The 15999-nt window shown below is 46.8% G+C and overlaps 1 protein-coding gene across 5 annotated transcripts in view; it reads left to right on the top strand.

The window, feature by feature from the left end:
• Positions 1–414: 414 nt before the first annotated feature.
• VAV3 (vav guanine nucleotide exchange factor 3) overlaps positions 415–15999 on the top strand; it is a 275359-nt gene continuing 259774 nt past the window's right edge. For 2 of the 5 annotated variants that reach the window (XM_048066889.2, XM_048066890.2), the window contains exon 1: positions 8340–8622. In XM_048066889.2, coding sequence (XP_047922846.1) covers positions 8410–8622 — 213 coding nt within the window. In that variant the 5' untranslated portion in view covers positions 8340–8409. Of the gene's footprint in view, positions 676–8339; positions 8623–15999 lie in introns of those variants that run through there. The other 3 variants (XM_048066894.2, XM_048066888.2, XM_048066891.2) reach the window with 3 other exon arrangements.

The raw sequence follows: 15999 nt of genomic DNA, 5'->3' as shown, positions 1-15999 counted from the left end.
TGGATCAGTCAGTACAAACCATTGTGTAGTAGCATTTATAACACAAGAAGCATTTGGAGAAAATACAAACAAACAAAAAACACTTTATTTTTCTATGAAGATGATGTGTCAAGCTAGCAGGGCTGACACATTGGTACAAGACTTGCCAGTACCTTGATTAACTCATCTAATAACTTTGTGTGAGATCAGTGAAGTCGCTGTATGTGCACATCTTCCTTTTCTTGGCAGTCTATCACTGTATCACATAGCCCAAAGCACTCCAAGAGGATCCTTCAGTCAAGAAGTTCAAGCTAACCTGTGCTCCCCCAGCCACCCAAGAGGGCTGTCCTCCGGCCACCAGGAACCTCGGTGAGTTCAGCTGGCTTAGCACAGCTGGCCGTGAGCGCAGGCTGGGCCACCTGCCTACTATTACTCTCCCAGGAGACTAAATACTGGCTTCTGGGGCTGGCTGCTGTTTTGCCCAGCCTCTGGGGTGGGTGCTTGGTGGTTGGTCATTGGGTTCCTGTTCTGGCCTTGGATCCAGCACAATGCCTTGACTGCCAGACTTCTGCCTGCATCTGCCCTTTGGTGCCTCCCTGGGAAAAAGGGAAATAGGGAAAAGCCAACAACTCAAGTGCTATAATCCTGCCTGTGTTTGTTTGTTTATGCAACTTCATTGTAAATCCAAGGAAGCAGGTAATGTAGCTGCAGATACTTGTGAAAGGAGTCAGCAGGTACAACTCTGCAGAATTTGGGCTTGGAGGACAGGGAAATACTGTATGATGGTAGCGTTGGCTTTTGCTGCAGCTCTGGCAGCCTTTGCAGAGGACTGGTTCCTGGTGGTTGTACCTATGTCCTTCTGTCGCTTGCTGGCACGTTGTTATTCCTTTGTTTTGTAATATTGGTATGGGTTCATCTAATTTGGATATGTAACCTTTTGATATCATATCATAGATGTTTTTTTCTTTTAATTGCAATTAAAATTGTGCCAAGGTCCTGTGTGGTTAGCATCCACAGAGGCTGAGGGAGGTGCTGGTACTCGGGTGCTGAAAGCTTTCCCTGTTTGAGCGTTGTGTACAAGATGCAGTGTCGTAAGAAGGGCTGGCTGCAGGAAATGTGGAAGAACAAAAATGGGAGGAAGGCTCAGTGGTGCTTGGAAAGGGCATTTTCTCAATTTTGTCTACTAAATCAGCTCTGTAGTAGACAGAGCTGTTATGCTTCTGTCATTGGGTGGCCATACCTTTGTCTTTGGCTGTTGTTTGTATTATCTTGTCATGCTCTTTAAGGCAGCTTGTGTTTATATGTTATTCCCTGTGCCTTCAGAATAACCTGTGTTGTGTCAGGGAGTATTGCCTCTTTCCCCCCTGCCAGAAACCAGTTTTTTTTCTGAGAGCTGTTCTCTGGCACTCCTCACTCTTCTGTAGGTGAGATAATAGCCCACAGAGCACCTGGGTCTATGCAGGTTTATTAGCAAGCAGGAGGTAGCTGTTGCTCCTTTTGGAGCCAGTAATGAACCTTCACTCCTACCTGAGTCCTGGTACAGTGCTAAGGGCACTATAAGAAAAAAGAGGTGGGAGGGTGTAATAGTTTTACAACTTGCCAGGCTTCACTTGGACTTCAGATGGGTAAATCTCAAATGCTTTATGCTGGCAGATGCCTGCCACTATTTTTGATATGGTGAGAGCAGCGTATCTTGGTTCTGACACTATTCCACGTGACAGTCCTGAACTGAAACCTTTGTTTCTAAATCATCACTTCACATGGATAGTTTTATCTTGAGCAATATTTCTCAACCAGGGTTGGGGAAGTTTTGATATCAGCATAGTGGGTGGGACTCGATGGCCGTGAGATAAAAGACACTTTTTGTCTGTTGTTGTCACTGTGGGAGCGGGGTCTAAAACTGAACTTGCAGAAATGGAAGTTCAACACGCTCAGAGGCCAGTTTTCAAGATTTGTATCTTGTTCTTGTGGTGGCTTATTCTTCTGAACTGTAGGCCAGGGTTAATGGCATCGATTAGGTACGGGCCCTAGTCTAGTGCCGTTTTCCCTGGTAGTGCAAATGCCATCCCTATGGACTGAATAAAGAGCCCCCGAATTCTTCAGCCTTTGCTGATCTGCAGTCTAGCACTGGCCCAGCTTCATTAGATGAGCACTGCCCAAGTACACTCATTATGAGAGACTAACAAAGTAGGTAGCAGTGTGTTCTGAAATATTTATTTTCTTTATTCCTGAGGAGTGACAAGCACAGGAAACATTAGAAGTGAAGCTGTGCTGCCTACTGAAGTGTTTAGAAATACTTTGCCTGCTGACATCTCTAAAAATAAATTCTGCAGTTTTGCAGTTAAAAATCATTAATATATTTGACTTGTGAGCATAAAAGGTAACTTTCATTTGCTGAACATAGATTAGTATGTAAATAAAGGTCTAACACTGTAGGTGGAATAACTGGAACAGTGTCTTTGAGATTATATGTGACTGCCCTATTTACTATAGCTGTTAGCACAGCATGAGATTAGAGACTAGTGGTAAACTTTGACTGTAGGATATGAAAAGTTCAATTGCCTAATACTATTAACTTTGAAATAATATTCTATTAGCAATAGAGTTATAAACGTTGCTTCAAATATTCTTTCGCTCTTTGAGTAGACATTTCATGCATGGTGCTTTTCAGATTTTTTCCAAGCTTTAGGTAGAGATTTTTGTTTTCCTGGACCTTATATTCAGATCTCTTCCAGCAATTGATGCTTTCATCCAAAGCTGCAGGAAAATCTTTCTGGATTTGGGGTTCTGAACAAACTATGGAAACAAACAAAAACTATTTTTCCTTGCTTTAGGGCTTACTTCCTGCCAATCTGTAGCATTCTGCACTCATATCTCAGTTACATGTACCTGAACACCTTGACCTTTCATAAAAATATCACTTTCTTGTCATCTGGGACCATGAAAAGTACGTTTGTCTACATCTCCTATCTTTAGTGAAAAGAGGTGTTTTCACCATCCTGTAACCCTGTCATCTGATCTGATTTTGCATTTAAAAACATCATCAGACTGTTGAGAACAACTTATGGAAGACAAGCAATGGAGGTAAAATAGGGGAAGGGGTAAGAAATGGGAATATTGGATAGAGGCATCAGTGAAGTCAGAGGAGATTGAGATGGACTTACTAAGAGATAGGGAAGGTGACGATTTTCTTTATTGCTTCAAGTTGCTTGGATTCTTAAGACACCAGCCTTTTTGCTATTTTGGTTAAAAATGTTGTAAAGTACTACATAACAAATTCTTTTTTTCTAACTTTGTTTTCCTTATAAAATTCATGACCGCATGTTGACAGTTATATTCCACCCTTCTCAGCTCAAACAGATGACGTACCATTGTTCCTTTCGTATGAGTGGTTTTTAGAAAGGTGGAGTTCTGGTTTCTAGAAATCAAATGTTGTATGTTAGGAATAGAACAAAAGATTCTGGACCCATTGAAATCAAGCTTCTGTTGACTTCAGTGGAAAGCAGATTTCTGGCAGGGGAAGTAGATGAAGTAAATGTTTTCAGATGATCGTTTGGTAGGTAGCTGTTAGATCTAGGCAGCCCACGTGACTCCTTCAACACTTCAACATTGACTGGTTTAGATGGATCTTCCCTTGTATACTCATAGGTTTCTCAAACATTCAAATGCATTTTGAGTATCCAGGCAATTTTGTAATAAAAACAGCATCTTGGTGTTCATCCGGTGTCAGATGGCATTGACAATTCCTCCTAGTTCATAACTATCTACACGTTTACACATGTTGACTGACGGCATCTTTCAGGTCTCTACTGAAAAGTGAATTCAATACCAGCTCTTGTTCTGCTCAGTTCCACGCATCCTTTCAGCTTATTGTTTTGTTTGTTGTTGTTTTTTGTTTTCAGTGTTTCATTTAGATTTCAAGTCACTATGATTCTTTCCATGCAAACTTGAAGTAGTCTTTTTAAAGCAATGTATAGTGCTTTGCTGAAATTCAGATATTGATTTAGAATGTTTATTTTTCTGAAAGTCTCTGATTAGTGTAAGACTTTTAATGATAACACAATCAATTAACAATCAATTAACAAATAATTAACAATCAAGCAGCACTGCTTTTCTTTCTGCCACAAAGTTTCCGCAGTAGTTCTGAGACTGGAGCTGGTCACAGTTGGATACAGCCTGGTGCACCCGGGAGATCCTGATCCACATTCATTTAAGTGGCAGGCAAATTATTGAAGAATGCTGGTCAGCGATCTTACCGTCATTTACTTTTACTGCAAGATGAGCAGGCTACTTGAGAAATGCTGGACTCTGTCCACCTCCTGATTATTCACTTCGAGCCAAAAAGAGTGTGGTTCAAGGGAAGCTTCTGGCCAGGAGCCACGTTAGCCCGGCGCGTTTTCAAGCAGGATAACGATACAAGCGTCTGAGACAAAGGCTGTATATTTCTGTTCTCTTGCAAACTGCATGTAACTGAATTTTCTTACTAGTATAATTAAGTGGATCTAATTGAGACATGCTGAGCATGAGCTCAGTGCTGGCTCAGCTGGCACGCAGGCATTTAGTACCCACAAACAAGGGCAGTGCTTCACTTCAGCTTGCCCAGCTTTCTCTGGGTTATTCAAAAATGCACTTGAGCTATTGTCAGAGGACAGGAAAACTTTAAGAGCCAGAAATGATAAAGCTTATAAAACTAATTGAGTTCCTCTCAATAAAGTAACAAGAAAGGAGCTGGAGTCGCCACCTTCACCGGATGCAGCACAGGGTAAAGAGTAAAAGCAACAAATTTATGATGTCTCCAGCAAAGAGACAGTTGTTGCTTGGAAGGAGAGAAAAAACATGCAAGAGTTCTTTCTGGGTGCTTTTTGTTGTATAATTCTTCAGACTTGCTGCTCTTTAATAGTTTTTTTTATTTTTATGTAGTTGACTGGAAGTATTTTGAATGCAGGAATGCAAGTCCTTAATGTTGCTGGTTTTGTTTTAAGAATCTGAAGATGAACTAATTCAGTGAGTGGTTTCCTGATGTGTTAAGGGGGGGAAGAAGGTATGTAAAATAACGTGAGCTTTTTTGAGCAACCTAAACTGAGACCTCCATGTTAGGTTTGAGCATCAGTCTGTCCTAGTGGAGGGAATGGGCTGAGGTGACTTTTAAACTGGGCTCTCTATCCATCTGGAGCACCCTCCAACTGGGCAATTCTTGGAGTATGAGGAGGAAGCCAGGATGCAAATAAGTCAAATTTCCAGTATGTCTCAGTATGTCTTCAGCAGGTGGTTCATCGAAGTACTTGATATTTCAGTTATGGTGTTTTTTTTTTTGCATATGTTAACAGCAAAAATGGTCAATGTATAAGTAGCTCTTGGACCCAAACAAATTCAGGATTAATTCAAAGATCAAACACCCTTCACTAAATGATTGTGGGCAATGTAGGATGGTGAGGAAGGTTGGGAGAAATACTGCAAGAGGAAAGGGAATGTGTGTCTATACATCTACTGTCAGCAGTGAGCATCTGCTCTACCAAGGCTGCGCTGACCATGAATTTCACCTGTTTGCCCCTTCCCTCCTTCCAAGCACACAACTTCTTGCAGAGCTGGTTTTCTGGAGTTTATGTAGAGATATGGATTCTTCTCCGTGTGAGTCTCCAGTAAGCTTCAAGGTGTCCTCGTTGGTAAGCTACGCTCAGTGCAGGTGTGGACAGCCAAACGCTTCCCACAAAAGTTTCCTCCACTTAAGTGCACAAGTGGTTATTTCAGTGATGACTTTTATTTCCCTTTCAATGCATTCACGTTGCCATTACTAAGCATGGCCAGCTACATAACCTTAATATATCTGGAGGAATGGCACTTGGTCGATATGTTTTTGTTCCTCTGCTGTATTTTGAATGTAATTTAGTTCTTACGCTTCAGTATAACAGCCTATGACCTACAAACAATTTAAAACCCCAGAATAGGTTTATAAGATGTCTGCTTCCACATACTGCTTTTAAAGCCCACAAATTCTAGTGATAGGAAGCTTGGATTAAGGAATGGTGGATTGTTCCTAACAAACCATGTAAAAAGATCTTATCAATTTGAGAAACTTGCCTGAAGTGTATTTTTTTTCTGTTTATAAATCAGAATGGTGCTTGCTTTTCTGTATTTCTGCAAAAGCATCCCAACAGCTTATGCTGCCTTGAGCGTGCTGCTGTATCACTGATCCTGGCTGCAGGCAGCTGAAGTGGGGGTGTAGATAACAGTGCTGATGTTTTTCTGTTTCTTTCATTTATTTACTTTGCTGCCTGTTGCGTTGGCTTCAGTGTTATGAATGTCCTCAGTCTGAGTGGGGATAGCTCCTGGGCACCACCAAATTTTTTATTCACGTGCCATTTTGTGTTTAACTTGTTGCAGATTTAAAAAAAAAAAAAATCTTACTACGAGACAGTGCTTTGTTGTATTCTTGATCAAACTGCTCTGAAGTTCAATCTGTTGGGCGGTGATAACCAAATGATCTCAGGTAGTTAACTTCAGTCCTGTTTGATGTCAGCAAGGAACTGAGTTGTCTCTAATTCTGCCTGGCTGTGGGCGGTCCGGCTCTGTGCATCCTGTTGGTGATTTGCAAGCTCACCTGCTGCCCAGGAGCTGCGGCACAGACAGGCTTGGCTGAAGGAGCCACTGGGATGGAGGCAGGGGAACTGCAGACACCACCCACACTGGGGTGGTGCTCTCCAGGGTGCAGGTTATTCTGAAGATTTGAAGCTCAGCTGCACTGCCACTGATACTTTTGATTGAGGATCCCTCTTCTTGCTCACACAAAACCCTCTCACTGCTACATCGGGTTTGTGTTGTGCTAATGGGGGTTTCTGCTCTGACCGGCCCGGCCTGTGTGGAGCAGCTGGGTGAGCTCCCTGCGCGCTCGGTCAGAGCTGGGGAAGTCTTGGGGAGCAGGCTGGCTGCTGGTGGCTCTGTACCTCCCTAGTGAGGAACCAAACACTGTGCCCCATGTCCTGCAGCAGCTGTTGTGCCTTCTAATTAGTGGCAAGTCACACCTAGCTGATGTGCTGTCTGCTGGGTGACTGCGCAGGTGTCGTGGGTGGCGGATCCCACTGGTTCGTCTGCTTCTGGGGGCAGCTGCCCCACAGCGTGGTGAGCAGACCTCCGTGCCCGATCCAGGGTTAACAGCATGTTCTACTGGGGAAAATCATAGAATCATTAAGGTTGGAAAAGACCTCCAAGATCATCTGGTCCAACCATCACACTACCACCAATGTCACCCACTAAAGCATGTCCCTAAGCACCACGTCCAACCTTTCTGTGAACAACCCCAGGGATGGTGACGCCACCACCTCCCTTGGCAACCTGTTCCAATGCCTGACTGCTCTTTCTGAGAAGAAATGTCTCCTAATTTCCAACCTAAACCTCCCCTGGTACAACTTGAGGCCATTCCCTCTAGTTCTATCACTAGTTACCTGTGAGGAGAGGCTGACCCCCATCTCCCCACACCTTCCTCTCAGGTAGTTGTAGAGAGCAATAAGGTCCCCTGGGCCTCCTCTTCTCCAGACTAAACAACCCCAGTTCCCTCGGCCGCTCCTCACAGGACTTGTGTTCCAGGCCCTTCACCAGCTTCGCAGCGCTGCTCTAGACATACTCCAGGGCCTCGATGTCCTTCTTGTACTGAGGAGCTCAAAGCTGAACACAGCGCTCGAGGTGCGGCCTCACCAGAGCAGAGTACAGGGGAACAATCACCTCCCTGCTCCTGCTGGCTACGCTATTCCTGATACAAGCCAGGATCTTGATGAAAATGTCTGGAACAACAAGCCCGTCACTCGCAGAAAAGGTGAAGCAGCATTTTAAAACAGCTTAAACGTGCAGATGGGCTGTTAGGCCTCAGCTTTTGAAATCCATTCCCAGAAATATTATAGTAATTCTTGAAGAAATTATTAAGAGCTTTTGTGGGGTTAGTTTGCTCAGAAAGCGCTAAGTGTCAGGCTTTTAAGGGAGGAGACATGAAAATGAGGGATAGCTGTGGATAATCATGTTTGTGTTCTGCTGCTGGAAGGCTTTCTCACACTGGATTGTTTTTTTTCCTCAGAGTGGCACATTAATAATACTTGAAGTGTTTTCTGGTTATTGAAAAAAGCCTTTTTAATAGAAAAGGGAAGATGTTTTGTGTCCTACTAAGAGACTCCTTTCTGAGAAGTCCCCGGCGCTGCTGGAGGAGGGCAACGCTGGCTTTTGACACCGAGATGGGGAGAGCTCTGAATGCGGCCAACTTCATTTTTGGCCGTTTCCACTCGAGGCCGAGCCCTGCCGCTGCCCGAGCGCCTCCTGGAGCCCGGGGGGGCGGCGGGGCCCGGTGCCGGGTGGGCTCCGCCCGGCGGGGGCGGTCCCGGGGCGGAGCGGGGCGGCGGGAGCGGGCCGGCACCGGGAGGGCGCCGCGGGGCCCGGGGCGGCCGCAGCATGGCCGGGATGGAGCCGTGGAAGCAGTGCGGGCAGTGGCTGATCAGCTGCAAGGTGCTGCCGCCCAACCACCGGGTCACCTGGGACACGGCACAGGTCTTCGACCTGGCGCAGACGCTGCGCGACGGCGTGCTGCTCTGCCAGCTGCTCAACAACCTGCGCGGCCACTCCATCAACCTCAAGGAGATCAACCTGCGCCCGCAGATGTCCCAGGTGCGGCCGGGGGGCTTGGGGGTCCCGGCGCTGCCTTCGTCCCCCCCCCTTGGCAGGAGAGCCGGGCGCTGCCCTCCCCCGCCACGGGGAAGGACGGGGGGTAAGGCTCCTGTGCCCCCCGGTGCCTAAGGCGGGCAGCCCGCAGAGCATCCCCACCTCCCTAATTCCTCCGGGCCGACCCCGGGCCGTGCGTGCGGGGGGCGCTGAGGGCTGCGGGGCGGGGAGGCAGCCTGCCTGCCCCCGGGCCGGGCGGGGGACGGGGCTGCGGCACGGCGGGGGCGGCCTCCGGGGCGCGCCTCGGCCTCGGGGCCTCCCCGGCCTCGGCCTCAGCCTCCGCGGGCGGAGGTCGGAGCGGAGCCGGGGGGCCCCGGCTCTGCCGCCCGGGGGTCGGGGCGCACGGCGGCTCCCCGGGCGGCCGCTGCCGGGTGCCTTTGTTAGGTAGGAGCCGGGCTTTGTGGCTGCCTCGAAGCCGGTCTCGGGTGCCGAGATGAGGGGATGCTGGTAATTGAGGGAGAGGAGGCTCCTGCGGGGCTTCCTGCGGAGGCATCGCGCACACCTATGGTGCCGGTGAGAGCGGGGACACGAGCAGATGGCTGAGGGGGAACTGAACTTGGAAGTCTTTGGTGTGCTTTGAAACAGCCAGCACGCTGTAACAGCTCACACTGGCAACTCTCCTTCCCATACGTGTAAAAGCATTCGCGTCTAGGGCGCCAGCAAAAAGCATTTTGTACTTCTAGGAGGAACGTTCTTTGTCTGTGTTTACCCACAGCGTCAGTTATCTTCTGGCTTGTTAATTCCCTTTTCTGACATCTGCGCTTTACCACTACAGTGCCATTTTCTGTCAGTGTAAAAGGGGAAAAAAAGCGTCAGGCGCGTTTCAGCCAGTTGGGGCAAAAGCTGCCAGGCCGCGGTGCTGGGTTTGGGCGGCAGGACGGGCATCCCAGCCCCACGGAGAGCTGCCGTGCCTCCCGGGCTTGGGCACGCGGGGCTGGTACTTGGGCAGGGCGATGGACGTGAATGGAATGAATCTGGGGAAGTTCTCACGTGCTGTGCGCTGTTCCAGCCCCGTGAGGGAATCAGGAATTGATAAACTGTGCCAGAGCCTTGGTTTGTGTCTTCATTATGGTTAGATTGCTGCCAAAGTGACCCTTTTTCACCTGAGCTTGCAGAGCTATAATTTGCATACGAACTGTTGGACGTGGTTTCCTGCCCTGTTTATAATGGACAAAAGGTGGCCTCATGATATTACCCAGCATTATTTGGATAGCTAATTGAATCAACTGCAATTAGAGGTTAATGCTACTTGCCTGGGCCAACATCACTTAATTTTATTTTTGATGAATAAAAGTTGTGGCGGTCTGCTTCTGCTTCTTTTGAGTATCAAAACATTTTGTCTTCCTTGATTAGAGCACATTGAGAATTGTTAAAGTTCGTATTTACTTCTCTGAGCTTTTGAACTATGGCTTGTAGTTGGAGATCTTGGATTATTTATGATGCATAGCTTGAACTTGAGCTCTATATGTGCATAGTGTGGACACTGACACTTCCCCAGCCCCAACATCTGCCCCTTGCCTGCTGAGTGCCCGAGGAACCTGCGCTCCGCGGTGCTGCCGGCTGCTATTGCCACGGTGCGTTTCTGCCCTGCGCTGCTTCCACCTTTGCAAACAGGGAACTGTTGCTGGATCAAAACCTGTAGTGGCTAAACCTGCTTTCCTGTTACCTTCGTCTTCTGTGAGATCAGGGTTTGTTGATCTTTGTGAGGTTCTGGGGGGTTTAATGAAAAGTCTCTTGGAGGAGGTACTTTTTGCTGGAAAGAATCGTTCTGGGAAAATTTCAGATATTGTCATTAAAAATGTAGTTGGGTGAAATTCGGCAGGTTGCTTGTAGTTTGCTGCTGAGACTGTAAAGACAGCTTAGCAATAACTTATGCTGACTCTCAGAGGCTTTAAGATGATTAATTTTGAGCTACTTGGGGTGTGCAGAGCTGAGCCTTAGTGATTTTTGTCAGAATAACACCTGTCAATAAACTGACGTGTTTGGTGTACCGTAGGATCTCAGGGGCATGTAGAAACACTAGGTAATGCTCTGTTCCTTGTGAGGCAGTGATTTATGGGCACTGGAGGCATGGGGTGTCACAGCAGATGTGGCGTTGGGATGCAAATGTTCCCAGCCTCTGATCAGGTAGCCTGCTTGAATGTGCTGCCGCTTCCGTACTGCTTAGCTGAGCTGTTTGAACCTCGTGTGGCCCTTCCGTGCGGTCTAAAATTGAGCTATGGTTCCCCTCCACCATGATCCGATGCTGTTTGTGCTGCGCAGTCTTAGAACAGTCAGGGGATTCTTGCAGCAGTTTTTGAGCAATAAAACCAGAGAATGAGAGGGTGGATGAATGCTCCACGAATGGGTCTCATGGGAGGTAGACTGCCTGATTTGTGCCTTAGCTTGTACTGCTGCTGACATTTGTCAGGCCTTTCTCTGTGAACCAAGTTTTCATGGCTCGGGGGCTAGTTCTGAAGTCACCAGCACTGAAGAACAGGAAAGCGCGTGGTGCTGCCCCAGGCGGGCCGGGGAGTAGGCGCTAGCTCTGACGGGAGAGCTGAGTCCCTTCCATTTCGTTACACGTTTATTTTGTTTCAGAGTGAATGTGGCAGATCAGATGTCTGTAATGCTCATCAGCGCTGCTCTGTAGATCCTGGTAACGCATTAAAAGCTACATCAGAAGTGCAGAGGGATTGTGCTTGCTGTTGTTCCTGCAGAGGCTGCTTCTCGTTGGGAGGGCCTCGTGCGGTGGAACAGGAGCCCTGCTCAGCTGCTGTTGGTGCTCGGGGCAGGGGCAGAAACAGGCTCGTGGTGCCCGATATTGCTGCACAGACACATGCCTGACCTAAAGGCAGTGGGTATGGGCTGTTTTATGGGCTGGCCAACGCAGGAACTGCATGTCTTGGTGCCACCACCAGCCACGCACTTTGTCACAGCTGTCCTCAGGGGTGGTCTGTTTGATGCACCTGAAAGCCGTGGATTCAGCCCCTCTGCCTGCTTGGAGATAATGCCTGTGTAACAGAAGTGTCTCTGTGGTTCTAGATGGCAAAACAAGAGATTTAGAAGCTATTTGGATGTTGGCTGTTGCTGCCTGCATTTCTGTGTTTGTGACAATACGTTTGGTTACTGCAAGTTGTCCTTTGAAGAACAAAGCTGACTGAGTCAGTTATGCAGAAAGCAAGCCTCAGATGGGAAAGGCAGAACCTCGCCTTCATGAGGGAGTAGCAGGGTTTGTTGCTGTGCTAATGGATCTCCCACCGCTGGGTCTCCAGCTGAACGCTGCCTGCCTTCTGCCTTAGAAGCTGGCGTGGCACAGTGCTTGGTCGTGTGTGAAAAATGGCACGTGGGCTGTGTGTGAGAATGGGAGCTGCTGGCTTCAGGGATTTTCTCGTCCATTTTTTTCACTGTGACTGAGAAGAACAGCAGTGCGTGGCCTCTAGCAAAAGCTCTTGTGTCAGGGCTGCAGAGCACTTCACTGTCTGACCTCTGAAGGGCTCTAGCACCACCAGTTGTCATTTCCGTCCAGCGCATGTGCGATCAGCGAGGGTAATTCTGAAGACAGATCACATAATGTCTTCTGGGCTTGAAAACCAATTATAGGGGAGTCTGATTGAGACCTGAGAGCTGGTAGTGGCCTTCCTTCCTGGGACTGTGAAAGCAGTCTTACTGCAGGCATGCTCTTTACCATGTGAAGAGTGAAGCAGCCAGTAGGAAGGAAGCTGGAAGAGGGAATGTGCTAAACAGGTTGCCCAGACGTGAGTGGCATGCTGCTGCGTGGCCAGGCTTCCCCTGAAGCGCAGCACGAGTGCTGGGTGACGGTGAGACGAGGATGGAGCGGCGGCGTCTTCTGTGGGAGCTGTTCACTGCAGCCAGTCACTGGGCCCAGATGCCTCTTCGTGGATAACGTAGGCTGGGGAAAATAACAAAAATAGAAGTGATCCATAACAGAGAGTACTAATCCTAATGTTTCATCTTGATCATACAAGAACTTGAATAATTTATCAACAGAAATTTAAAACCTAAATCAGTGGATTACAATGGATTTGCAGAAGATGTCATCTGTTCAATGCTTATCTTCTATCTTTAATACTTTGTAAACTCATTTTGAAATAGTTTTTGCAAGGCATTTAGTTAGCTTATGAGAGATTGCTCAACAGGAAAACTGCACTTAGTGCAATACTGGCATGGGAGTTCACTAAAGGAGATGTTGACATAGGTTAAATATTAAAAATAACTATTTCCTATTATTCTAATAAAAATAAACAAAACATCCCTCGGTTTGTATTACAAGTTCAAATGTCTTCTAATTTTAGGGAGTTATTTATTTGGTGTGACCGTGTAGTGCAAGAAAGTTCACGATTGTTGTATCTGTGTGATGTTTTTGGGTGGCATCTGAGCATTGAGAAAAAGCCACTTGCTTTTTTATTCCAAATCTTGGCCTAGGAGAGCTTGTCAAGTATCGGGTATCAAACGTCGCTTATCACATGCGAAGGAGCAAACTGGAAGCATCTCTTGACTCTGTGCCACCAGTTTGTGAATCCCTGCCTGAAAGGCAGGCTAGGGTGTAAGTGGATTTGCTGACCTCGGTGCGTGAGGATGCGACTTATGGCTGGGCTCTGGAGGGGGACCAGAAGAGCTGAGTGAGAAAATAGAAAAGATCCAGAGTGGTGCTTGTGCCCTTCCCAGGAGTCACGGGGTGTCACTCTGTTTTCCTGGGGCAGAGAGATCTTATAGAGACAGCTGGCGTGCAAGATAACAAGCAAACACACAGTGAGAGTTATGGTAGCAGCTAGCTTATTGAGTTAAGGAGGGCCCACAAAGATGCATTTTGATTAAGAGAGTTGTTCTGAAACTGCCAAACCTCTTGGGCTTGAACAACAATCTGTGAACTGGTTCCGTTTTTATAGGTGTAATAAGAGTGTCAGTAAAACAAAACAAACACCTCGGAGCTATTTAAAACTGTATGTTCAGTGTAATTGGTTTCATTTTTTTGAACTTTTCAACCTTTTCAATCTATTTGCTTCTTTGCTGGTACATCAGCCCACTTAATGTCTTTAACAGTTGACCTTATTTCAATGATTAATCTGAAGGAGAACTGTTATCCATAGGGGATATATGTTATCCATAGGGGATATATGTTACACACATATGATACATACATATGTGCATCTTCTGCAGGTTGGACTTGGTAAATAAGATATTTTGAACAAATATCTACTCAAAGCAAAACCTTAACACGACCTCTGTTTCGTGCTAAGAAAAGCACTGACAGAAAGCGAGTGACCCAGTTTTTGTAGGTGGCTCTGCTTACCTTAAGATGGAGAAAATAATATTTGAAAACTGCCATAATATTTTTTGGTTCAGGTTGATTATTTTTGGTTGCGGGGGGAAGGGAAGACTGCAGTTGTGCTATATTTGTACTGTAAAGCTTATTTTATATGCTATATTTATCTAAGAGGTATTACATGCAGAATATGCATCTTGCCAAGAATTGTCTAAAATGTCACCTCCTGCACAAAGTTTTAGTGGGCTGGGAGCTGTGTAATGCATTAATAGGAAAGATATTCGTACTGGTTTCTTCTCAGAGATGCTGTAGTGTTGGTTATCAGCAGATAATTGCACTCAGTGTCTGTGCGTGGCGTGCTGCTCTGTCGTGGGGGAGAAGCCAAGTTATTTCCTTGTGCGACAAAGGTGGGGTGCCTGTGGTAGTGGGAAGAAGGACTATTTAGGAGAAGAAAAGAATCAATACAAAGCGCTCAAGGGGAGAGAGAAAGGGCGTATAAGAAGTAGGAGGAAGCAATGAGAAGAAACTAGTATGCACTGGAGAGAATGGTCAGGAAAAGCCGGGAGATGGATCTAAAGGTGTATCAGCCTGTGAGATGCTTTGGGATGTTGAGAGAGGACTGAAAGTAGGATTTAAGATTTATGCCTCGTTAAATGCAGAAAACCAGTCTTGGCTATGCCGTGTTGTTCTGTAACGATAGTGGGATCATCGTTCAGTGACGGCATGCTCCTTCGCTCCGTAACGTGCTGCCTTGGCTCGGCCATGTCCAGGAGGCTGTCACCGGACTGCAGCGCTGGGTGTCGGCGTGCCTCAGTACAGCTTGTGCCTGGGCAAGATAAAGGGTCGTGGATTTCTCGCCCTCGTCCTTCCCCCTCTGCTTTGAGGGTCAAAAGAGTTTAATAAATTGTAGGTGTAAAGATTAAATTGGAAGTGTAAAGAGGGCAGTGCGGAGGGGTAGGAGGGAAAGGGCTGCGGGGTGAGAGGCTGCAGCTCCTGGCACGGGCTGAGCTGAGCGAGGGCGGCGTTAGCGAGGAGGGCTGGTGGCAGCAGCTACGGGCTGGTAAGGCATGGGCAGGGAGGGCTCCCGGGAACACTGCTTGTGTGTGGTGAAGGAGCTGGGCAGGGGAAGAGTGTCCTCCGCTGGAGTGGTTCTGGCTGCCTGAGGGGTTCAGGGAGTCTGCTGCAGTCAGCTCCTGCGTGCCGGGAAAGAGGGGGCTCGTGGCTGGACGCAGGCAGGGAGGTCCTGGCTCATGCCCTGCGTTGCGTGGGGACCTCTGAGTACAGAGGAAGATGTATTGGTTTGTTCGGTCACTGGCAGTCTTACCTTGAAGTTTGTGTATTGCCTGATACTCTGTAAGGGGTCAGTTTTTGAACTTGCTCCTCCCAATGCTAAGGTTGTAGTTCTGCAAACAAAACACAACCAACAACTCCCCTGCACCAAAAACCTTTGATTTTTTTTTTAAATTTCCCTTCCTATTGCTCTAAAGCAGCATCGTAGTACTTCCATATTATTCCATAATATTCCACAATAGTGTTTCCCATTACCCTATTCTGTGTTATTTCAGCACTTCAGAAATTGTTTCACAAGGTAAAGTATGAATTGATGTATACTTTGGCAAAATGTCTATTATTTTTTTCCCTGTGCTTTCCAGTTTACTCAGCATCATCTGGAGCTACCTTTCCTTTCCTCTTACTTTGCTTTGACAAGTTTAAGACTTCAGGCATTGTAAAATACCAGCTGTTTGCAATATATAAAGTGTAATCTAAACTGTTATCTTTATAGTAATGTTTTGAATTTTTATGTTTCTGAGAAAGATGTTCCCTCAAAGCTCAGTGAATGCTGCTGACTCCGATTCAGTATGTTGTCAAGTGAGAACATGTACTTCAGGCAAATGGAAGTGAATGACCCTTTCTTTCATCCTGTATTAAACGACAATAGTGAATGTGTTGGTAACATGAAACACAGAAGGATTATTAACAGGATATTTGATTCTCTGTGTTCTCAGAACATGAAACCTTAGTCACAAATTGTGTAATGTAGCAGTATCATCACAATT

This window comes from Anser cygnoides, chromosome 8 (genome assembly GCF_040182565.1).
Source record: "Anser cygnoides isolate HZ-2024a breed goose chromosome 8, Taihu_goose_T2T_genome, whole genome shotgun sequence".
NCBI lineage: Eukaryota > Metazoa > Chordata > Aves > Anseriformes > Anatidae > Anser > Anser cygnoides.
Note: the sequence above shows the minus strand (reverse complement) of the source record. Positions and strands in the feature narration are given on the sequence as shown.